General features: G+C 41.9%; 1 protein-coding gene across 1 annotated transcript in view; it reads right to left on the bottom strand.

Moving 5' to 3' along the window:
- Positions 1-552: 552 nt before the first annotated feature.
- The window catches only part of LOC133979945 (lissencephaly-1 homolog), a 41884-nt gene continuing 17230 nt past the window's right edge, over positions 553-25206 (bottom strand). The window contains exons 3-11 of the mRNA XM_062418487.1: positions 20400-20484; positions 15868-15942; positions 15371-15577; positions 10711-10879; positions 8288-8390; positions 7921-8149; positions 5831-5932; positions 5526-5682; positions 553-3934 (exon numbers count right to left, since the gene is read on the bottom strand). Of these exons, the coding sequence (XP_062274471.1) occupies positions 3861-3934; positions 5526-5682; positions 5831-5932; positions 7921-8149; positions 8288-8390; positions 10711-10879; positions 15371-15577; positions 15868-15942; positions 20400-20484 (1201 nt within the window). The 3' untranslated portion in view covers positions 553-3860. The remainder of the gene's footprint in view (positions 3935-5525; positions 5683-5830; positions 5933-7920; positions 8150-8287; positions 8391-10710; positions 10880-15370; positions 15578-15867; positions 15943-20399; positions 20485-25206) is intronic.

Genomic DNA, 25206 nt, shown 5'->3' with positions numbered 1-25206 from the left:
ATTGTATGTCAAACTAAATCTGCACTGATCATATTAAAGAGAAGACGACCAAAACAATGTAAACAATTTGTCAGCTAAATTATACAAACATAGGCCTAAATGTCTTTCTAATTACTTTAGAAAAGTCTTTTTAAAGCTTTTTAAACAAGATTAAAAACAATTTTCACTGGACTAAGATCTCTAAAATGTAATTTTAACACATTTAGCCCATTTTTGTTTTCATATATTTTAAACAAAAGTATTGACATTCAATTATATGACTGCATTTTTGTAAACAGTTTCAAGTTAATTTGCTACTTTTTAGTTTAGTTTTTCCCCTTTTCTAAAAACTTCAAGTCTGTTACTAAACTTTTTTGAAGCTTGACTTTTACATTGTTTAACACTTTCTTTTGGAAAGTGGAAATACATCTTGATCAAAAAATCGAATTCACCTTTATTTAATCATTTATTAGAAGCAACATCTGATTAATTGAGTCACCGCTGCTAAACTAAAATGTAGCTCAGAGTGGTGAGGTACACTTTCTCCAGAGCAAAGTACGAGGAAAACGCAGATGCAGATTTCTTCTTTTATTATATCGCAAACAATAATGACATCCAGGTATATTGTTAACAGTTTGCTGAGTGAAGAGTGAGACCATAAGTGGCATGAACATCATGAGCTCTCCTGTAGGAGCTTTGTTGTGCAGTCTGAAGCCCTCAGATGTGTTTTCACAGGCAGGTTACAGTGGACAGGTGAACTTGAGGCCGGAGGAAACGACCCACAGACAGTGAAAAACTGTCCGTCGGTCCCTTCACACACACACCACACCACACCACACCAGACCAGACCAGACCAGACCAGAGAGCACAGGGATTGCTTGGGACCTGCGAATAGCAAAACTGGGGGGGAGGAGGTTCCTTCAACAGGACACACACTTGCATACAACACCAGTAGCTGTGTTCCTCTGATTCTTACAAAAGAAGCAGAACACACAACGTCCTGACCTTTGATTTACCGCCCTTCTTCGCCTAAAACCAAGTAAAGAAGGAGGCTTTTTTGTTATCTCTATTTTACAGTCATAATGTGATCCTGAGGGGACTAGAATAATTTTCACAAGTTGGTCACATTGTGTCGGACCAACGAGGAGGCTGATTTCTCGAGATAAACCAGATTGTACTGACAAACGTCTCCATTTTTGGCTTCAGCTAGAACATTTAACAACTTGGCTTTATTTATTTTTAAATCAACCATGCCAAATTGCACTAGAAAATGAGCCGATTCTCTCCAAGACAGAGGAAACAGCTTGTAGGAAATAAAAAATAAAAAAATTGTTTGGGGGGGGTGCACACCAAAAGGGAGACATCAGTAATATTCCCTGAAAGAGAGGGTTTCTCCTTTGGAAAATCCTAGTCTGCCACAATCCCATTTGCATTTACAGATGAAGGAGGATGTAAACCTCTGTCAAGAAGCATCACACACAACAAAACCAGCCTTTTCTACAACCAGGGAACAGAGCTGTCTGAACCCACCAAGTCTTCTTCTTTGAGTACACAGAGTCTCCGATAAGGCGGCTCTGGTATTTTTTTATTTTTAAAAGAATATCGTTCTGACAGCTGTGCCTCTGGCGCAGGTTTTAACATGCATCAATGCTACATCAACAGGTCACATTAGGCTCACAGTAGCCACTAGCAGGAGCTTGAGCAGCAGATCACCACATCCAGTACACACAAGAAGAGGAAAACTTGGCAAAGAAGCTAAGATAAGAAGTTCAGTTAAGCAGTGGAAGTCTTTATTAGCCAAGAACTGCATTGGAATGAAAAGGCTAATCAAAAAAAAAAAAAGAAAAGAAGAAAAAAAATTATAGGTTTATGCATTTATCAACATCATTAAATCTTATGTTGTCTTTGATCGTCGTTAAAAGGACCAAAGATTTAGTGAAAACAGGGATGTGCAAGATTAATGAATCACCTTGCCAGCTTTAGTTAGAGGCAAGATGTTTCATCGTTTTCCTCCAAGGGGAGTGGAATGGTTGTTTTCTACAGCGTGGACTGGATTACATTTATCTTCCAGTCTTATATCCCCCCAAAAAATAGCCGTCCTGTTGAACTGTTCCGCAGAGATCAAACGCTGAGGAGAGCCACTCAGAGGACGTGTGCAATCATGTGATGTGGTCTGTGGGGCGGGGGGTTCGTCTGTAGAGATCCTTCAGTACGTTAGCATCGGACCGCTCTACAGACAATCAGCGTGCACAGATCACTCAGCATGTCCGCTGCTAGCATCTCCTCACTAATCCTAAAATTCCCATCCAGTTCATCCTTTAGTGCGATATTACAAAACTGCCAAATCTCTTAATAACAAGCTAAATTTACATTTCATATTTTCACAGAAAACTGATCTTTTTTTTTTATAACTTTTTAAAAAAATTTTATTACTCAAAACCATTTTTATTATGCAGAACATATTTCACCCCTCAGAAATGTGATATCCTTGCACATCCCAAATATCAAACCTGGGGGGCTCACTTTGACTCCTCGTCATGCCTTTGTTAGGCTTTGTGGTTGTAGCCTTCAGAGGCGCCGTGGGACAACTGAGCATCTTCTATATAATTCCTATATTACACAAACCCCCCCCGCCTACCAGGACCGACCAGTCAGGGGTACTACAGGTGCACAGAGGATTCAGATCGACATACGTCTGACATGCAAGGTCACAGGAAATGATCTCCTACAGGGGAGACACACCCAAGGTCTTTATCAAGTGCTAGAGATTAGAAATGGTGTAATCCCTGAACTTCGTTCAGGTGCTGCTGTGACCCAGGGCGCTCACTGACAGCAAAAAAAAAAAAAGAAGCCAAACAGGCTAAATTGGGCTTCTGGTGAATAGCTCAGTGCTGCTATTCACAAAGCTACTTTAAAACATTTAATTCTTGATTGCAGATAATTTATTAAATGGGATAATTCACCTCAAGCCTAGCAGTAGTTCATGTGCCACCATGACAAGAGTACAAAGCCATTTTTTTTAAGCCCCCGAGGTCCAAGGACAACAGTTTGAAACATTCGTATATACAGCCATTAAAATATTACCTAGTTCCACATGAAGAGAAATGGTATGCACACTTGAGAAGTGATGTTATAAAGCTACAGATTATTTCAATAACAAAGCCCCACAGACAATCTTAATCGCATCGTATATGCTATTTCCTGCCTTATCTCTCGAAAGTTTCACCAAGCTAGGCACCAACATACTACGACAGTGAAGGAGAGAAATAACAAAGGAAAAAAAAAATCCTAAATAAAAAAATAGACAAAAATAAATCTTACACATAAAGACACTGTCATTTCTTAAATTATTGTGGGTTTTTTTTTAGGTTTTTTTTTTAGTGCCCTACATTTTACACCCAGTCAAAAACATCTGCCTTCGGTTGGTCGGTAAGGCTGCGTGACAGACGGCCAGCCCCGTGTTAAACCTATGGTACTTCTAGACAACGTTATGTAAATTTACAGTATACAATTTTGGATTACCATGCAAGAATACTTTTTTTGTGTAACATTTAATAGCTTGATCTACATCCAGGAATAATTTACATAGAAGGACAAAAGTTATTGGACCAGAGAGCGCGATGGGTAAATAACCATGGTGGTAAGTGCAGCCAAAGGAGATGAAGATGTGCGGGCAAGGTTTAGATTAGTTGGAGAAGGAGGGGAGAGGGTTGGGGGGAAGGTGGAATGAAAGGGGAGATGGGATGATTGGTAGGAAGGGAGGAGGAGAAGGAGAAGGAGGAGGAGGTGGTGGTGGTGGTGGTGGTGGAGGTGGTGTCGGGGGGGATCCAGAAGAGTGCCTGGGTAATTGGGGGTGGTGGTCCAATCCTCTGAGGTCCAAATCAGCGGCACTCCCACACTTTTAATGTTTGATCTACGCTCCCAGTGACCACGTAGGGTGCAGCCTTGTGGAAATCTGTGGAGGAAACGAAGATCATCAGAACAAAGCAACGAGAAATCAACTCTGATTATGATGAGATTTACTGAAAAAAGAGACTACTGCATGTTATTCCCTCTTCAACCAGTTATATCCCCCCCAAAAATAGCCGTCCTGTTGAACTGTTCCGCAGAGATCAAACGCTAAGGAGAGCCACTCAGAGGACGTGTACAATCATGTGATGTGGTCTGTGGAGGGGGGGATGCCTGTAGAGATCCTTCAGTACGTTAGCATCGGACCGCTCTACAGGCAATGTCTGCTGCTAGCATCTCCTCACTAATCCTAAAATTCCCATCCAGTTCATCTTTTATTCCGATATTACAAAACTGCCAAATCTCTTAACAACAAGCTAAATTAACATTTCATATATCTGCACGTTATTCCCTCTTCAACCCGTTTCAGTCACAATAACAATAAAATAAAGATTCATTAAATGTCAACAGAGTGAATAACAGTAACTAACACACTGACAGGCTCCAGTTTCAAACCAACAACCTCTCAACCTGTCGACAACACATCATCCCATCATGTTGTACTGTTTATTAGACCGTCACTGCTCACTTTCTCTGTTTGAATGCACAAAAGCAGATGTGGACGTATACATGTGCCTTTCCTTGTGACAAATCTGCAGATCGGGAATTTAGTTTCAAGTAATCCAAGTGTCGTTAAAATGTGTCAAAATTAAGCTGAGCAGCCAACGTTATACCTGGATATCATTCATCATCAAGTGAGGAAATCAAACCACCTGAAACGTATCCTCCTGGTTCCAGACTTCTGGATCATCGCCCACATTCAGCGATTCAAACATGGCTGACTTTTTCTCTGAGAAAAAGAACGCGCCTATCAGATCTTTGCAGGTAGAATCAATAAAGGGGAAGCCATCTTTCTTTTACAGAGAGAAAACAAACAAACAATGAGAAGTGTAGCAAGACTGACGCGTGACTTGCGACTGATTGGCTCGTTGGTGGAAAAACAAAACAAACGACAGTCCCGAACAGAAATCAGCTGACAGAAACTCAGGAGAAAGAAACAAAATATATTTGGATTATCATGTTACTTTATCAAGGTAACTGTTGTTGTATCGTACCGATAGACAGGACAGTGGTTTCAGGGAAAAATGCTTCTTTTCTTTTTTTTTTTTCAATGAACAAAAGGTGCTTTGTATTTTCCACACCGCCTCCAGAATTCATCACATCAATAGCTCACAGCGATATCCTCTTTTAGTTGAAGCAGGACTTAAGAGGACCGGGTTTCAAACAGCTTGCCAAGGAAAAGTTGGCTGAAGAGCTCCTCAAGAGAACTCCTGAGCCTTGATCTGCTGAAAAGCCGCAAATTTGAGGAGGGGGAAGACGGGAAAATCCTGGAGCGCTTGTCTACCTCTTAAACCCCAGCTGCCAGCAACCCTGAGGACGCTCAACGCACCAGCCATGGAGAAGCTGGGCTTCTTTACAAATATTCAACCTTTCTGTACCACTGAACACTGAGTATGAAATATGGAGGGTCCTTGTTCACCTCAGGAGACACACTGAGTAAACAACATGCTTTTTCTTAGGGGGGGGGGGTTGCTTACCCAGAGAGGTAACAAAGTGTTCGTGGGCACAGAGGGTTTTCATGCAGCGTTTGTTCTTGTAGTCCCAGATCCTTAAGGTCTTGTCATCCGCACAGGTCACAATAAACTTGCCTCCTGGGTGGAAGAGGATCCCACGCACCCAGTTGTCATGGCCAACCTGTGAGAGAGACGGACAGACGCTCACTGAGGACCAAATCATCTCACTGATGGAGCAAGTGTTTTCACTCTAGACCCAAAACATTGAAATTACACAAAATACCAAAAAGCTTTTCTTAAAGGTTATTAAGCCTGAAATGGTTCCTCACCAGTGTCATAAGGCACATGCCAATGCTAACATCCCACATCTTGATGGTTTTGTCTCTGGAGCCAGACAGCAGGAAGGGGCCCGGCTTACCGCTCTTCTTGGACTGGTTGGGCACAAAAAGGACAGAAAAGACCCAAAATGAAAAACAACAGCAGTGCAAAACAAATACAGCATGTGTGTAATTCACTCTTGCAACTTTAAAGAAAATATTTTATGCTTAATGAACAGAAAACAGATCATATTAAACATTATTATCAAATTAGATGCATTTTGGTCACGAACATGAAGTAGCAAAACCGTCACCTTCAAATATTTTAAAGGAAGAGATATTTTATAATTATCTTTATTGCAGATTAATCAGATGATTACTGTCTTGATTGTTTAATCTGTAAAAATGCCAGAATCCAAGGTAACATCTTCAAATCCTTGTTCTTTTCCCAACCAACAATATTTCTATTTCTAGCAGCAACACTGAAACCAAAATAGTGTTTTTTCTTCTTGAAAAGTGACTGACAAAAGGAATCAATTATCAAAATAGCTGCCAATTATTTTCTCTCTCAAATCAACATAACAACTAATCTAAAGTATTATAAATTATTATTTTTATCTACCTTCTTAAAACAATCTGCTTTTAATAAAGGAACTGTATTTTGGCCTTCCCGTTCCTGTTTCACTACAACAACAATAAAAAGGAAACCTGTAAATTTAAATCCACACATCATATGTCACCTTTGGAGAAGAGAGATTTACTACAAATTACAAGACATTTGAACGCTGCATCAGGCACTAACAGTCATTACATGCCTGACAGCTTTGACTCCATCAATGGAGACTGTGTTCAAACAGCCTTGCAGGTTCATCTAAACAATAACCAGAAACCTGGTGAAGGAGTCGTGTTTTACTATAAAACATCTCAGCGGACACAGAGCAGCAGAACATCCCAAATAAAACACCTGCAGGTGATTGTGAGTTTTTCACTTTGCTGGGAACTAGCACACTACTTCTGTTAAGATACAAAACACTGACAAAAATCAGCTTCTGTGCAAATGAATCCTGTTTTCCACGTCACACACGTTAGGCTGAGACAACTGCTGCCAGGGCAAATATTGTTTTGGACAGAGCTGATCACGAGGCATGAGGAGGGAAGTTTGAGCTGCAGACACTAATCATTTCAGGCTGGTCTGTTAACACGGCTGTCAGCAGTGACGCAGAAGACTCGCCGGCATGGCTACAAATGTGGAAGGTGAACACAATCTCCATCATCTTATAGTGAGAGAAACATTATGTTTATCAGAGAGAGAACAGATAGAATAAAACTACGTACATAAACCTGTTAGATCTGTTTTCACTCAAGGGAATACACGACTTCCATCACCACGCTTTGTGTCAGACTGGAGCAAATGTTTGTATAAATAACAAATGAGCGACTGTGTGGCTGGTTTAGGAGTCATTCACTGTCTCATTTTGGGCCAGAATCTGGTAAATATGTTTCCACTCTCACCATTTCTAACCAGTTAGCGCACTGTGACTGTTCTGCTACTGATCGACTGCCCTCTCTGCTGTGCTTTCATGATCAATCACATTGAACACCATGAGTTCAAAGAGTCATTTCAGGTCTGTGTGTTGAAGTCCCGATGAAACAGGATTTCAAAAGTGTCTGACTTCTGTATCATGACGAATTTCTGAGTGAAACAGGATTGACAGGTTGGATGTAATGTTGGGAGGAATTTGATTTGAACGATGAAAAGTGGGTGTGTCTTGCTGCTAAAAGATAACATGTTTTGTTTTACAGAAAGGAAACACGATTGGAATTTGATATAGGAATACAAAGACATTTTTTTTTTTTTTTGGGCATACATTGTTAAATAGGGATGTGATCTAAAAGGGTTAAAAAGGCATTTTCCACTTAATTTCAACTTTAAACTCAGTAATTGTAGATCCACAGTGTATCAGTCTGCTCTGATGGTTTCTGCTTCAACTGTATAACAAAAACAACAACAACAACCAAAAAAAACACCTAAAAAAAGCCTCAAACCCTCCAGAACTGAAGATGTTTCCCAAAAACAGGAGGAAGTCTGAGCAGTCTCTTACTTCAGAGCCTGTGGCGTCAAGGATGGTTGGGTGGGCGCTCTCTGGTGCCCAGGAGATGCACTCCACCACGTGCTCGTGCTCCCGCAGTTCAGCCTTGCACTCTTTGGAGGCCACGACCCACACGCGCACCGTCTGGTCATTGGAGCAGCTGGCCAACAAAGTGCCGTCCTGGTTGGGCCGCACCATACGGACCCACTCCCTGTGGCCTGTGAAGGTCTTCACACAATAACTAATGGACAAAAAATAAATAAATAAGAGTAAGGGTTATCACGTTGTCAGAGTGGATGTGACGAATGAAACTGAACATCATGATACAACTGTGTTTTTTTTAAAAAATGGTTTAAAGGCGTCTTCAGAAAAAGCTTACCCAGTTGCTACCTCCCACATTTTCATGGTTTTGTCCCTTGAGGCAGAAATGATGTGATCTCCGTTGGGCATGATGGCTACAGACGAAACATTGTGGTCGTGTCCTAGAGAACAAAAGAAGAGACAGCAATAGCTCAGTTTAACACCACAGACCGATATAATTAAAAAACCTCAACATATGATCCCTTTAATCTTCACTTCTTTAAACAGAAAAATGATACACAAAATTCACTTGACAACCACAAATATATATTTACTTATTTATTTTTCACACATCTTCAGCCACCAACAGCGCCATAAAGCGATGGGTTTAGGCGCAATTAGCCAATTAAATGACAAGCGAGGAAGCCAATTTGCCGGAGCTTACTTTGTTCCACGGAGAATAATACATGTCTAATTACCAAGGTGCTGGGCCATATTTAAGCTGCTAAACAGACGAAGACAACACTAAGTATTCTCTGAAAGGCCAGCTTAACTCAGTGCGTGTGAGTGTGCGTCTGTGCACGCGCACATGCCACCGGGCTATAATAATGGGTGGCAGCTACACAGAAAAGTGCTATCTAGTGCTGAAGAGGATAATTAAGCTGCTGTCCAAATCTGCTCTAATCTACTTCACCAGTTGGCCTCATGTTTTTTTAAGATGTGAAAAAAAAGAGTGGAGTGGATGGAAAAAAAAAAAAAAGGGAGGAAAGGTTGAGTACGATGAGTAAAAAGTGAATGAAGCTGGAGTACAAAGCATCAGTCTAATGTAAGGTTTTTAGACCTCGGTATCTGCACTGTGCAGCATGAACACAGCTCATCTGTTTGAGAAAATGTGCCAGCAACACACACACACACACACACACACACACACACACACACACACACACACACACACACACACACACACACACACACACACACACACACACACACACACACACACACACACACACACACACACACACACACACACACACACACACACACACACTTAGGAGAAGAAAAAAAAAAGAAGATTGGGAGGAGTTAAATCTGTTGCTCACTTGCACAAAAACGCAGGATTTACAACTCCAGCATTAATGTATGAATGCCAGGGAGCTTCCTGTCTGTTTGCCAAGAAGATATATTTAATTGATATTCATTCATGTCAGCTTACAGTTGGACATTAATGGGCACTTCTAGAGGAGGTTTAAAGACAAGAACTAAATAAATTGAAAACTGCTGAGGCTTTGTTTTGTTGAAACTGCTGCTGGTTGGCTGGCTGGTGGGGGGGTAGGGGGAGGGAGCGGTCCACACATTTTCAACAAGGGGAAAAGAAAATATTCCTGTGGTGGTCCCTCAAATCAGAAGAGCCTTAAGCTACATGTACGCTATGCTGCCATCATTTACTTGGCAATTAGAGTGTAAAACTGGGGGACGAACGCCTGAGGACGGTTTCGGTGATGACATGACCGATGGTGTAATGGACTCAATGATTGGAAGATGAATGTAGAGCTCATTAAAAACACCTGAAGTGACTCTTTACTGTTAAGTGTTGTAAAGAGCCTGGAGGAGGTATCCTGTGGAGTGGAGAGGTTACTAAGAGAGATGAAAACTGTCCGTTTGAGAGAGCTGCTCGTGAGTCTCAGCAGAGGGTGAGGCTGTGAACTGGAGCAGACTGAACCTCGTCCGCAGCACCGAATGTGTTAACGAACAGCATCTCCACCACCTGAGCCCTGCATACTGTCACGTGCTGGTTTACACAAGCAACGTTTATGCAGCGATGACACGTAAAACCATGCAAATGAAGCACGTTCACACATGTGAACACGAATGGTAGCGTCTGTGCTAATGTGGCTGCAAATTTTGTGCTTTATGTCAAAACGGTGAACGAATGCATGGTTCAAGTTAAATTCAAGACATTATTTTAGCATGATATAGAAAGCCATTAATACTGTCTAAAGTATTACAGAATGATGGAAAACCAGCGGGGACAATAATCTTTTTTTAAAATCACATTTTTCATTAAATTCCTAATGATATGATGAATTAAATTAAATACAATCTGAATGCTGACAAGCAGCAGAAAATAGATGAATTAACCAAAAGGAAAACAAAGGGAAAAATGAGTGCAGTTCATTTAATTTTGTACCAAAAAACAACCACATTTGTTCATTGTGAGCCAACAGTAGCAACACTGTTTGCTCCAGTTCTGATGGTGCTGACTGAAGCACAGTCCGCTGTCAGAGCAATCAGACTTTTAGATGTGTAACATCTCCCGACAGCCCACAACCGGATACAAAAACCTTTTAACTAATATTAGTGCCTGCAAGAGAAAATATCAGACTTTTGTAAATCCAATTAATCCGAAGAAAGGAAACTTTGTTTTGGATGAAACTCAATTAAATGCTTTTTAAGATCCGCAGAACCCCTGTTAAGGAAATTGCGTTTTTATCTCCTCACCATGCATGGTCCTGATGCACTCGAAGCCTTGGAAGTCCCACAGCTTGATAGTCATGTCCGCGGAGCAGGATGCTAGCAGTTTTCCGGTCTGGTCAAAAGAGATGTCCTGCACTGAATCTGTGTGGCCCTTCAGTGTGCGTTCAAAGTCTCCTGTCTCGTAGTCCCACACCTGAAAAACAGAGCACAGATTTCAATTTAGAGACAATGACATATTACAGGACATAGAAAATAAATATCGCAGCCTGAACACTGCTGAGAAACAGCTCTTCTGTTCACTTCGGAGCTGAATCCCTTTACAAACAAAAGCAAAGCCCCCAAATGTCACATCATCTGTGGCCCCATGTCGCTCAGCTCAACAGACCAGCAGCCAAAATACGCTGAGGGGACAAACAGAGTGAAATGAGCGGAGCGGGGGAAGTCACATTACAGCCTCGACAGTACGACACACTGATGCCAGATTATTAAAAACTGTGCCGCCATGACTTCTGTCTTGAGAGCTCACACAGGCCTCAGTGTGCGGATACTGCTCCGTCTTTGCATATTGAATTACAGGATCCGTGACACATAACTGTCGCTAATGGCACAGGGCGCATGTGCCAGGATGCTGATTAGGGTTACAGTTCGGACTCATAAAAGCCAAGAGAGAGTTTATTGTGCCGAATCTGTCGCTGCTAGTTGGAGAACAGACAGAATACGGAGTGAGGGGTAGTAAGCATGAGAAAGCTGTTACGGCCTCTCCGGCTTTCAAGCAGACAGACGGTTTGTCAGAGGGATAAACCCTCCTTGGTTCCTCTCTTGAGGTGGGGGGATTTTGGGCAGACGGTTAACAGGAGACCCCCACCCTCTCTTCCTCCTCCTCCACAACTCACCCCTCAGCCCTTCTGCCTCCCCCCTCTAAAGGAAGCTACAGACAGTACAGATGGCCACGAGGTACAAAATGCACAGGAGGGGGGGGGGTTTATCCTGCAGAAGATCGATGCAGTTAATGTGTTTGGAGGTACAGCGAGCCTACACGTAACAGCATTCTGTATTCAAGCACATAATCCATTAGCTACCTGTAACTCAATGCTATGAAACTGATCGTCCTTACTGGCACTTTTTCAGAGCATCATTTTACGCAAGCTGGCTGCCAAATAACTTGCCCTATTTCACAATGATTAATGTTGTTATTCTTTCAGGGGAAACTGCACTCAGATCTTAAGTCATTCAAAGGCCAACAATAAGACAAAGACTGTCTTTGTGTGTGTGCCGCTCATGAAGTAAAGCGATGGGTAAACTGACACACGAGCGCTCTGCCCCTTGTTTAAATGAAAGCTGCCTCTGGCTGACATGTTTGAGTGAGCACCGCTCTGCACTCACGACCTGCTGATTTACATACTGTGAGAGGTTTAGACCTGAACTCGTGGTAACATCTTTGCATGCAAAGATCTGCCACGCCAGCACAAGAGGAGGAGGAGGAGGAGGAGAGGACCAGTCAAATGAAGGGGGAATACAGAACCAACAAAGCGAGGGACAACACAAACACAGTGATAGAGTAAGTGAGAAGAGAAAAAGCAAAAACAGAGAATTTGGCTTAGAAAGCAAAACGCTGTGACACTTAACACCGTACACGCTGATGAGAGGAGAAACAGCAGGAAGACGGTCTCCAGCCTGGTGCCAGACCTCTGACTCTCTGTGCATATCTCCGACTTGTTCAGCAACTTATTTATATACAAGTTTGGTGTTGTGCCCAAAATGCGCACATACTTGACTGCTGATGTTACTGGTTACACACATCCAGCTGTGCAGGTTAGAAAGTCAACTTACAAAAACACAACATTACATTGACTGTCCTGAAAACTGTTGACTCCTCTAAGGTTACAACTAGCTATTATTTTCATTTGTTGATTATCCGGTCAGTTAATCTATTTACCATTTACTCTACTACATATTGAAAATGACAAAAATACCTGCCACACTTCGCGGAAGCCCAAACTACCATCTTCAAATAGCTTGTTCAATTAAAGTAATCAAACAGCACAAAACCCCAAAAATATTCAATTTACTTTCACATTAGACCAGGAAAAGAGGCAAAGTGAGGAACTGGAAATAGGGAATGTTTAGAGCTAAATCGATTAGTTAATCAACAGAAAATTGAAGAATAATTATCAAATAATTTGAATAAATTGTTTTAATACAGAAATGTCAAATATTTCAATGGGTGCAACTTCTCAAATTTGATGCTTTTCTGTGTCGTACATGATCAAAAAAAACGTAATATCTTCGTATTCACACTTTTGGCTCTAAGAAATCATCAAGACATGTTTCCCTATTTTCTGACATTTTATATTTTAAAATAATTGAACAAATAATATCCAGTTGATTAACTGTTTAAGCTTAGCTGACAGGATAAATGTCTCACTACTCACTGATGAGGGCAAAACAAGACAACAGTCTCTGTCTCATACTGCCAGGAGATTACATGTACAGCAAAGAAAACTCAAAACATAAATCATGAGAATAATGTGAACCTGATATCAGTCGCCTTTACTGGCGTGAGGAGGAAAGCCGATGAGCCTCTCCGTCAGTGACAGAGAGTAAAGAGCAGAAGGTCTTCTCCTCACTTAAAAATTTAGCAGGTCTGTTCAGAGGGAGGAAAGTAGGACACAAAGAGAGTGCAGACCAGGCCACAGACAGAGAGGAGGCAGAGGTACGAGGAGGCGGAGCAGAATTTTAGATGTGAGCCCAAAGCCTGGCTCCTCCTGAGGCATGGAGGGCTCTGATGGTGGGCAGTCGTGGTGGGGCAGCTGAAGATAAATGCAGGGTGGCGGTGGGAGGGAGGGGTGGGGCTGGAAAAAGGAGGAAGATGCCAAAACGGAGAGAGGAAACCCTGCTGTGTGGGTGTAGCCAAGGAGGAGATGTACATGTGTCTCTTATTGTCTCATGAATAAAATATACAGAACAAACAGCTCAGCAGAGTATTGGTATTGTGCAGCGAGGCGAGGATGAGACGCCGCTGCAGAAATAGCCCAGAGACAAACCATTGTGTTTATATATGGAATCGAGGGATACATAGATGACACACAGGGAGATACTTGTGTAATCCGGGGCGTGTCTACAGAGGAGGGTCAGAGCAGTGGAGGAGAAGATGAGGAGCGATGTATAATACTTCAAAAGAGGGAGCACAAGCTGCCACCAAGCTGGCACTAAATTACTACCATGTTGACTTTAAACCTGAGTCCTATTGTTTAAATGTGGGGAGGACATGTTGAAATCTGACATAACAGAAACAGAAGACTGCAGTCTGTCTCACAGAGCCCGCGCCTCTCTGCAGTCCAACAACACGCTGTGATTGGACGCGTTTCCGATCTCTGAAGACAGACAAAACAGAGGAAGCTCAGAGAAAGCAACTGATAAATCTTTACAGCCGTGTTTTTGTCTCTGAAACCGTAGAAACGAAAATACATTCAAACATTTCTCACAAGTGGAACTAGTTGCTATAATCTAATCACATCTTCATGGAAACATTATCCAACCCAAATATTACCCAAGCAGAGTCACAGCTGTGCTCCTTGGTCAGTCTGAGGGTCTGTAGCCGGGACTGAACTCAACATTATGTGTTGTTATTTATACTCAACATATACAAATATACACCTTGACATGTGTGACTACATGTTTTACACTAATGCTTAATTTATTATTTTAGTGAAATGTGTCATGTGGGCTGACAGGACTTGTGACAATTTGTTCTTATAGTTCAGACATTACTATAGCAACCAGAGGTCCAGCACAGCTGAGTTTTGTTTACATTCCTTGAAGAAATGGCGGCACATGTTGGACGAGGGTGAACATTTAGTGAGAGGAACAAGAGAAAAGAGGGGCAGTCTGTCTGATATCTGACCAAGATCCAAGGAGAACTTGTCAGTTTATCAGGATGATGAAAGGAAACTTCAAAGCAATGCATCCAATAACTGATCCACTGAATTCATCTGTATAGTACATTCATCTTTAGGGTACTGGGACCGGTCCACTGGGTGTTTCAGACAGACTTTCCATCATCTTGAATATTATCACCAATTTAATTTTCCTCAATTCTAAACACAGTTGTACAGCAGATGTCGGCATCTGTGGCTTCAGTCTGATATCAGAACGGTTAAATCTTAATTTATGTCTTTCTGCTTAATAATAAATCTCAAGTCTTAAGCATTAAGAAAATGTCCTCAAGGAAGATCATGTCAACATTAATCCTGCAAACAATTTGATTTACATTCAGAGCCTGAAGCAAAAAAAAAAAGGATTATTATTCCTGAATCACTGTCTAACACATTCTCTCTCTTTGTTATGATTCTTCATTTAAGCGGCCACAAGCCCTCGGTAATTAACAGATTCAAATATGAGATAATAGTGAAGCGTGGACGTCAGTTTTAATTCCTGGAAAACTGATTTTTCAAGGTTATTGTGAAACTTCTGAAGGTATTTATTCTCTTTGAGGTGTGCTGAGAGATACACGGTTGTCTGAAAAGAAACATCAACAGATGCACAAATCAGATCAGGGTTATCAAACAATGTGCGGAGGAGGAGCACAAACCCAGCTGTTGATTTCACCCATAGAGGAGAAACTTCCTCAGTGAAATAACCCGCTGCAGTTTTTGAGCTTTTGGTCACCATCCGGCAGCCTCACCTTTATTGTCGCGTCCTCCGAAGCCGACACCATGACACTGAAGACCGGGTGGAAGATGACGCGGGTGACCGGACTGCGGTGGCCACTCAGCGCGTACCTCTCTGGCGGGCGTGGGATCCACTCTTTGGGGTCACGCTTCTGACTGACGGGCCCGCCCAGGGTGATCTCCTCCTTCGCCTCATTCAGTTTCGATTCGAGCTCCATCACCTGCGGAGAGTGCACAGGTACACGTGAGCAGTGCAGAGACGGAGAGTGACGTATATAGAAACATGTTTAAAGGGAGGGGAAACACTGATTCTTAAGATATTAGCTTTTAGTTTTGTGTGAGACTGTTTTAAACAAATGATCAGACATCAACAGAGGGGTTAATGTTTTCACTGGATGACTTTTATTCGGCCTTAACAGCAGATTCAACAGTAATGTCACGAACCGTTCACAAGACTACAATCCCCACAAGCATTCTTTGAGGAGGGAAAAAAAAACAACAACCCACAAACCTTCTTTTGTAATCTGATGACTGAAGTCCATTTTTTTTCCAAAAGGCCAGCGTACTTCTTATCCAATTCTTCATTCTGCAGAGAAAGAAAAAAGAAAAAAGAAAAAAACGATATCAGGAAAACAGAAGAAGAAAGCCAATCAAAGTCATGGGCTCAGCATAATCGGTGCGGCCTGTGGGTGGGGACCAGCTGGGGTGGCATGCTGAGGTCTTTGGCTATAGTAAGAAAGCACAGGGAATTATTTACACGCCCCTCACAGGCCAACGCTGACTGCCAGACACAGCCAACCTACTGTACGACGCACACGCACGCACACGCACGCACGCACGCACGCACGCACACACACACACACACACACACACACACACACACACACACACACACACACACACACACACACACACACACACACACACACACACACACACACACACACACACACACACACACACACACACACACACACACACACACACACACACACACACACACACACACACACACACACACACACACACACACACTAGTCCTAATCCTTCTCACACAAGCTAATCTCCTGCAGACAAGAAAGGCTTAGGCAGCTTACAGCCACACACCCGGTACTGTAGGCAGCGGTGGAAGTTAACTTGCGGCAGACATAAGGCTGATTCCACCTGCGGGCTAATACGAGCGGCCGGCCACTACCTTTTACATAATGACCTGCTGATTAACCTCGCGGGCGCACACAGTCTCTGTCTCATACTGCCAGGAGATTACATGTACAGCAAAGAGAACTCAAAACAAGGAGATGACAAGTTCGCTCTGTAGCTACATACAAACAATAAAATAATAGGGCGGAAATCCACAATTATTTTCATAATTGATCTGCTGATGTTTTCCTGGAGTATGTGTTTGGTCTAGGTAAGAAATTGGTGATGTCTTCCAATTGTTTCATCAAACTAAAAAACTAAAATGAAATTATATTGAAATTACATTTACAATTTACAATCACATGAGGCAAAAAAAGGGGTTTGAAAATATATTTTAACAATGAATCTATTAACCAAACTAACCAGATCAGTGTTTGTTTCAGCTCTAAATAAAATCTAAAACTCAAATAAGCCAATATTAATGAAGGTCTGAAGCTCTAACTGAGTCGTTTAAGTTCATAAATACTATAACGTTCTATAAATGTTCTTCTTTTACATAAACGGACACAGAGCCTAAACAATTAGTCATTTAATCACCAACTAATTTCATAACTGATAAATTAAGACAATCTGAGACTTGAGGACTTCACCAGTGGCCTTTGGTAAACAGTGATCAACATTTTTCTCTGTTCTCCATCAGAGATTTTACAGATAGATAATGAAAATAATCATTAGTTGCAGCTATACAGTCATTTGACTTAGAAACTGCCTGAAAACAGTAAAAACGTCAATGACAGTTTCTAATTGTCTGTTTCATTCAACCAGCTCCCAGAAATGCAAACATATTGAATTTACTATCAAACAAGATCAATAATGACACATTACAAGCTGGAACAGGGAAATGTTTGGCATATTCTACTTTAATATAATAATAAATTACTTAAACAGTTAATAATTTGTCAATAGTTGTTCATTTCTTTTCTGATGATCAACTAGTCGACTCATTAAAGAGAAATATAAACACAAAAGATTAGAAAAAGCGACACTTTGCTCTGTGTAGCCTTATTCTCTACACACACAGTACAATAGTTTTGGTACCGCTGAGTATACCGGTGCCTCGAGGCTGTTACAAACTATCAAAGCATCAAAATCCCACATTGACAGACAGCCACGGGTGTCAGTGAGGGGGAAAATTAACGCTGCACTCCAATTTCACAGCTAGCTCCTCAGCCTCGTCTGGAAACAAAAGCAGATGTCCTGGAGGTGTGGAGACCTGCGGGCATCAACGGATTTCTATCTAACACTTGTGAATGACGAGAAGTGATTCCCTCAGAACTAATACGAGGCAGTGTATAAAAAAAACAACAACACAAAGACTGTGAGCTGAGGCTGTGCAGAGAAACGGAGGAGAAAGCGAACGTAGAGGGAGAGGAGGTAGCACAGTTTGGACAAGTCTGCCATCATCTAATCTGCCATCTGCCTGGACGCTGTGCCCATGTCACCAACACACACACAAAGAAGTGCCAGACTTCACTGCAGCCTGCCAGTCTATTAATTTGGCAGTGGGTTGTAAACATGCAAGCATCTGTGGATGTGTGTGCATGCAGGTATGTACATTTTCTTTCATGAGGATCACCAAAAAAAACTGGAGCATGACCTTTATTAATTATTCCTGCTGGTGCCCGCAGCCTCGCATTGCATTAAACTTAAACTGCTACTCAAATAACTACAGAGGACCATGATGAAGATCACTTAATTCACTCTACGCTACATCTAAAACACATTTAATAGACAAAGACAATCTGGTAATGAAAGCCTAACAACGTGTGAGCATAGAAATGGAGCTAAAAGTCACTTGGTTGGTTTGGTTAGCATGATGCTGCCGAGGTGTGCGCTTGGCTGAGAGCTTATACCCAACAGAGTGCACCTATCTCTTTCCCTCCGCTGTGCCATTCATCTATTATTCAGCCTGCTTCCATAAAGGCTGCCACGGAGCAAACGTCTGGGAGGAGAACGAATAAAGACACAGGAGAGAGAGAGAGAAAAGGGGGGCAGGTGTCACATGAAAGCGAGGTGAAAGAAGAGGTGCAGCAGGAAGGAAAACGGGGGGTGGGGGGCTGCTGAGATGCAAAAAGGGGCTGATATGAAACAGTAGAAACATGATGAATAGAGTTATGAATTAACAGTTGACCAATGAGTGTCAAAGCTCACGAATAAAATTTGAGGAGAATGGTTTGTTAAAGGTTTACTATACAGAATTTGTTGGTTAGCGTTTAGTGTTAGCTTTTTGTTTTCTTTCTCTCCATTTTTCTGTACTTTGTTTTAGTTTTTATTATAATTGGGTTCTTTCTAATTGTATGTTTTTATGCTTCCGAATCTCACTGTTAAATGTTAGTTTTTATGTAAAGCACAGTGAGTTGCCCCGGTGTATGAAATACACTATATAAATAAAGCTGCCTTGCCTTGCTTAGTGTTTGTAAACACAACATTTAAAGTTGGCCCCTCCTCCTCAGCTCAACCAGGGCGATCAGAGTGAGAGAGAGAGCGTGAATGAAGAGAGCGAGCAGCGCCGGTGAGATAAATAAAACGTTACTTTTCTGATTGTCTCACTGCAGTTACGATCTAAAACTCAGATAAGCTTGTCCGCTCCTCATCATAACACTGTGGGAAGGTGCAGAGTTGCTCAGCCCTGCCCTCGGTCAAGCAGACACACAGACCTGCAGCTCTTTATAAATCCATGAGACAGAGAGCAGAGAGGAGCAGAGGAGAGGCGGTGTAACATAGTCGGTACACTACGAGACCCGACCTCACACTGTGTGCACTGTTATTGGTCAGGGGCTACACACCCACTGCCTAAAAGGATGACACCCAGAAATGTCCCAAACACAGACATAGTCCCTGCAGATAAATACACCACTTCTTTCAAACTTCTAGTTGGTCATAAGTGATGATTGATTGGTATTTTTTTAATTTTAATGTAAAAATCTTTTTCTTTCTTTTTTTAAAAGGGAAATCCTGCCCATAATTTACCTTTAACATCTACTTTAAAGTTTCTTGTGCCGTGTGTAAGTGATACATTTACATTGTTTAGGCTTTCTACTCCAGTAACACTGAAATGAAACAAAGATTATGAGTTTGAAGTGGTGACATTTAGCTTCATGAGTGTTTGATGGCGTTCCCTTCCATACTTGTAGACTAGTTTCTACAGTTTCTCCAGGTTTAGGTCAATGAAGCAGGACGATGATCATGAATTAACAACCAAAGCACCAACAGGTTTTTTTTCCCCTTGTTGATGACATGATAGGAGGCAAAAAGCCAAAAGAAACAAGCAAAAAGTGAAAATGGCTGCAGTGCAGGCTGAGCAGAGCACCATCAGGAGTGTCCGTTTACTTGCATCAAAGGTGTCATACAGCAAATTTGTGTGTGTGTAACTGTTTCGTAAATAGACTCATGTTTAATCCAAATGTCACTTTAGTCATTCATAGTTTAATTTTAAATCCAAGAGCAACAAAAAGGTATTATTGTCCTGCTTGTAACAGATGAGACTTATAGACTTGTTTATTTTATGGATTGTCAGGACATTTAAAAAGGGGTGTTGGTATTTTAACATAACATTCAAATGCAACACATTTCTCATTTTACAAGAAAGCAATGGAAATAACTAGACTATAATGTAAATGCAATATTTTCAAGTGGAAAAAAAAGGTTTCCCCAAGACTCAGTAGACCCATGTGACACAGACCCCTAATCAGAAAACGACCATAATTGGATGCAGGTGCTCCAAGTCACACTCGTGGAACTGTTGACTAAAAGGAGAAATGAAGTGGAAATCAAGGCATATTGTGGTGATAAATTGGTCTGATTGACTGTGCGGATGTATGTGTCCACCCTTAATATACTCACCATGTCTAACTCCGCCTCCTTCTTGAAAGTGGAATATGCTTCTTCATATCCATTGGAACGTAGATAATCAGCTATCGCTCGATTTCTGAAACAGACAAAGAGGACCCGTAATTAGTTCTCCTGATTAGCGGACGAGATGGTGGTTAGAGTGCCACGGGAAAGGACGTGGGTGATGGAGTTGTATTCATCACTGTAAAACAGACAAGAGATGAGCATGTTTGGGGGAAACTTGTCAGACAAAGATGTACATCTGTCATTTTTTCTTCCTTTGCATCTGTAATAAAAAATGCTTTGCACGCATTAAGTGTTCCTCTCTCTCTCTCTCTCTCTCTCTCTCTCCTCTCTCTCTCTCTCTCTCTCTCTCTCTCTCTCTCTCTCTCTCTCTCTCTCTCTCTCTCTCTCTCTCTCTCTCTCTCTCTCTCTCTCTCTCTCTCTCTCTCTCTCTCTCTCTCTCTCTCTCTCTCTCTCTCTCTCTCTCTCTCTCATCTCTCTCTCTCTCTCTCTCTCTCTCTCTCTCTCTCATAGAGAGCACATCTGTCTGGTTTCTATAATGAGCTCTTGTTGCTTTGGGCAAATAATGGGAAGGGATGGCTCCCCATGGTGCAGATATGGGGAAAATGAGAGCCAATGTACTTCCCATCATCACCTATATACACACACACAAAGAAAAAAGACAGACAGGCAGGCAGGATTATCCCTGTGAACTGAATACGCTTCTGGCTACTGAAGGGTTTTTTTTTTTTTTGTGGTGGTGGGGGGGGAATTTATACTCCCGTTCATCTCCTCCTCACGCACAAGTTTACAGACAAACACGAGAAGCTATTCAGTGACATCAGACCTTTCAGAAAGTCGTCACACAAAAGGTGTGTAACAGCCCCGCTATTTCAAATATGTGAAGAGAGATGTCAGGATAAGACGGACAATAAGACGGGACGGACAGAGCTGAAAGCGAGAAGAAAAGAAGCTCCTCGCACACTTCCTGTTTTTGTCCCCTGGGCTGCTGTGAGGGAAACCAACGCACACACACAAAATCCCCCGACACACAAACACACACACACAGGTCTGGATTTACGACTCAGTCACAGATCCAGCTACCGGGATTTATTAATCAAGTTAAAGTCCAACATGATTGCAGATCAAGACAATATGATAATGTTTTATTATCGTTTTTAATCAAATTATGTTGATCAAATTATGATTTCTGGCAAACTGAACAAAAACCAACTGATTTAGCATCTGTTGCCATGTTGTAAATATCAATATCAATGGCATGTCTATTAATAAAGATATCAATTACAGCACAGTCCTACTCTGATTATTATTATTATTACTCAAAGTCAGAGTATTTGGGCCTCTGCTGCTTTGTTTTTGTGAGTCCCTCAGCTTTATGACAGATGACTGGGATTTCCTTTTATACAAAGAAAGAAAATACCGCTGCAGTTTCACTTCAGGGTTAGTTTTGGATTTGGTTTATTTTTACTTATGCATACAGTTTTTCTATTACAAAAGAGACCTGGCAACAAAAACAAACTAGACAGACAGGGCACAGAGCACAAACAAAGACACTGAATTCATGAATGTCTGATAAAAATGCTACTTTGCTCTTTAAGTAAAACATATTTCCTTGATTCCAGCCCTCCTGTGTTTGCGCCAGGAGAAGCCAGACAAGCTGTCAGGCAGGCAATGCTTTGAGGTGCCAATATGGAGGGGGCGGGGCGGTGGGGGGGTTACAATCTGTCAGCCCAGTCTGTGCCCCCTACGCCCTCGTGGTCAACGCTGAGCGCTGAGAGCCCCTTCGCCCTCTGCCCACCTGAATCCCCATGACAACAGGAGCAGACCTTATTACAGCTCAAGGTTAGCAGGAGGTTATCTGCTCTCTCTGACAGCCCGCCTGTCGCAAGTCGAGATAACCAGGGGAGGGTCGAGGTGTACAAGCGTGTCTGAGGAGGTGTGTAAGCAGGCGAGAGACGCTACAGCACAGAGGACGCTTTGATGTGGTGTGGGTGTGTCAGTACAGTGTGTGTGTGTGTGTGTGTGGAGGCTGCTGCGCTGCCACCAAACCTGACGGCAAGACGAGCCATTTACAGTCCCAATTTAGATTTCCAGAATTCCCAATTAGTCAAATCTTTCTGTGCAGGAAAGTGCAGGTGTACTAGACTTTAAATGGTGTCATTTATAAAAGGATGCATGCTCAAGGCTAAGGCTGCGTTCAGATGAGGACTGCCTTGTGTTCAAACAGTATGAGAGTATGCAGGGTGGCAACATGTTGTTTGAGGTCCTGATGAGACGACGTAATATGATCCAGTCGAGTTGGAGTTACAGATTGATGCATTCAAAAGGCTCATCAGAAGCCAAAACACTGCAAAGCGGTTTACGATACTCACAGACAGCATTTTACAGCTCTGGATAGAGACTCAAGTTTTCACATCAGGAACAGTTTTATCTTTCGCTGTGACGATCGCGACAAAAACAGCTGAATATGGCATTTACATGACAAAGTAATCCACCAGGAAAGGGAGTGTGCATGTATGTGATTGGCCTTGATGGATGACGTTGGGTTGTGCTGCTGCAAAAGTTGAGCCCGTTTTTTTTAGTTGTTTTTTTTTAATTAACGAATGTGAGGGCTGAATTTTATTTCACACATAGCTGATAACGCCCCATAAGCATGTCAACAGCCTGCAGCCACAAAGGCCAGGAAGACAGAAAACAAAATATACACACACTTCAGCTCGCTCTGCATCAACAGCAGCGCTGCAGTAACTGGACGCAGTGATTTTACAGTAATGATGCAACAAACGACACAAAGCAGCAGACACAAATCACCTGAGTGTAACATTTAAGTCCAACTTTCTATGCAGGGTGCACTGTGCTGCATGCAAACTACATCCTGGAGCAGGTTTTCATGTTGCTCCAGAGGAAGATGTGATAATTGTGAGTCATATTAAATATGTTTGATGTGTCACACACACAACCAAATCATTTGCACAAAGCTGCCACAGAGCTAAGCAAGTGAACCAAATCCAGTATTTTGTCAAAACACCTCCTGTTTGTTACAGTTTCAAATAAATGGACGAATAAACAAAACCAGGCAGATGTAAACAATAACAGAGTGAACATCTGCAAGAGTCCTGAGCTGGAAGCGTACTTCAACACAGTGGACCCAAAACACACCAGAGAAAACAAAACAGACATTTTAGCTGTAAAAGCCCAAATTCGGTGGCCTCTGGTACATGCTATCAATGCTATTATTCCATCATATACACTGATTGTAATTATTGCACACTTTAATCAGTTTGCCAACTCGACTGTAAACATGAAGTGAATTATTGTAAAAGGCGTTTTAGGCTTCTTATTCGCTTCAGCCCACACGGTCCGTAAATAGCTGCTAATATGTAAAACCACGCCTACTAATGACTGCTCAAAACTTTGTAATTAAAATTGTTAGACCTTATCTATTTATTTACTTATAACTGGACTTTAAGGTTTATCAAGACATATACAACCACAACAATGGTTGATGTATTGTTTACATAAATTTACTGTCATTCAATGAAAATAAACAAAGGTTATTTTAAAAAGGGGGAACATCAAAATAACCTTGGACATAAGCTAAGGACATTTTAAAGTGTTAAATTAAAGTGTGAGGCTGAGACAGGCTCCATTTTCATCATATGACATAAGGCTGTTAATTTGACAACATGGTTTGTTCTAATGTTTGTTTGTAATGCGTCTTAGAGACGGCTCTGCTGTTAAAACTGTAAAGTAATTAAAGGTAATTCATTCATTATGGGTATGGAGGATGGAGCACTTTCAGTGAACTTTTTAATTACTGCACAATTATCGAGTTGCTGCCACTGGTGTTTCCCAAAGTACCCCGGCTAATGAGGACGTCCCCTGTCTGTGCAAACAATGTGGTTCTTAATGTATTTTGTCATCAATTGTCTTGCTGATATTTGTGAAACAGTGAAGATGACTATCCACTCACTACTCGACATCTCAGCTGAGCGCACAAACACACACACACACACACACACACACACACACACACACACACACACACACACACACACACACACACACACACACACACACACACACACACACACACACACACACACACACACACACACACACACACACACACACACACACACACACACACACACACACAAACATATATAGAGCACGTGGGGGCAGGACTGATGCAGCCAGTTTCAATATGATCATGTTTGCTTTGTTTTGAAGCAGAGGTTTGGGGTCGTAAATGTACACGCACGATGAATCACAACGTATTAATATTAAAACTATTTTAATAAGAATCAAAAATTAATATAAAGTAGCCAGTTGGACTGTTTGACCAGCAGCTCTGCGGAGCCCCCAAAGACTGCAAGGCAGAGAGCAGGACGAGATGTGTACTAATGTAGACAGAAGGAGAGCAAACTGGTTGGTTTCCATGGTTACTAGCAGCCCACAGCTAGATGACGTGATGGAGAGATAGTGAGAAAGAGGGTAGGGAGAGTAAGTGGACGAAAAGGACAGAAGAGGCGGAAAAAACCACAGCAATAGAGAGCCAGAAAGTAGATGAGATCCGTCAGTGTCGAAAAGAAAAGAAGAAACATCCTCAACGTTTCAAAAACTAGAACACAATTTTACGTCATTCAGTTAATCAAATCAATGCTGCTGTCTCACATTCTGTTAACATTTAATAGAGTGAGAGGGAAAGCAGCCGGTGACACAAAACGGAGGGACGGGGATGAGGCGGAGAAGGGACGCACATGACCTCATCCTTCTGAGAAGAGAGGTGAGT

Source organism: Scomber scombrus, chromosome 5 (assembly GCF_963691925.1).
Source record: "Scomber scombrus chromosome 5, fScoSco1.1, whole genome shotgun sequence".
Taxonomy (NCBI): domain Eukaryota; kingdom Metazoa; phylum Chordata; class Actinopteri; order Scombriformes; family Scombridae; genus Scomber; species Scomber scombrus.
This window is presented reverse-complemented; position numbering and strand designations above follow the sequence as displayed.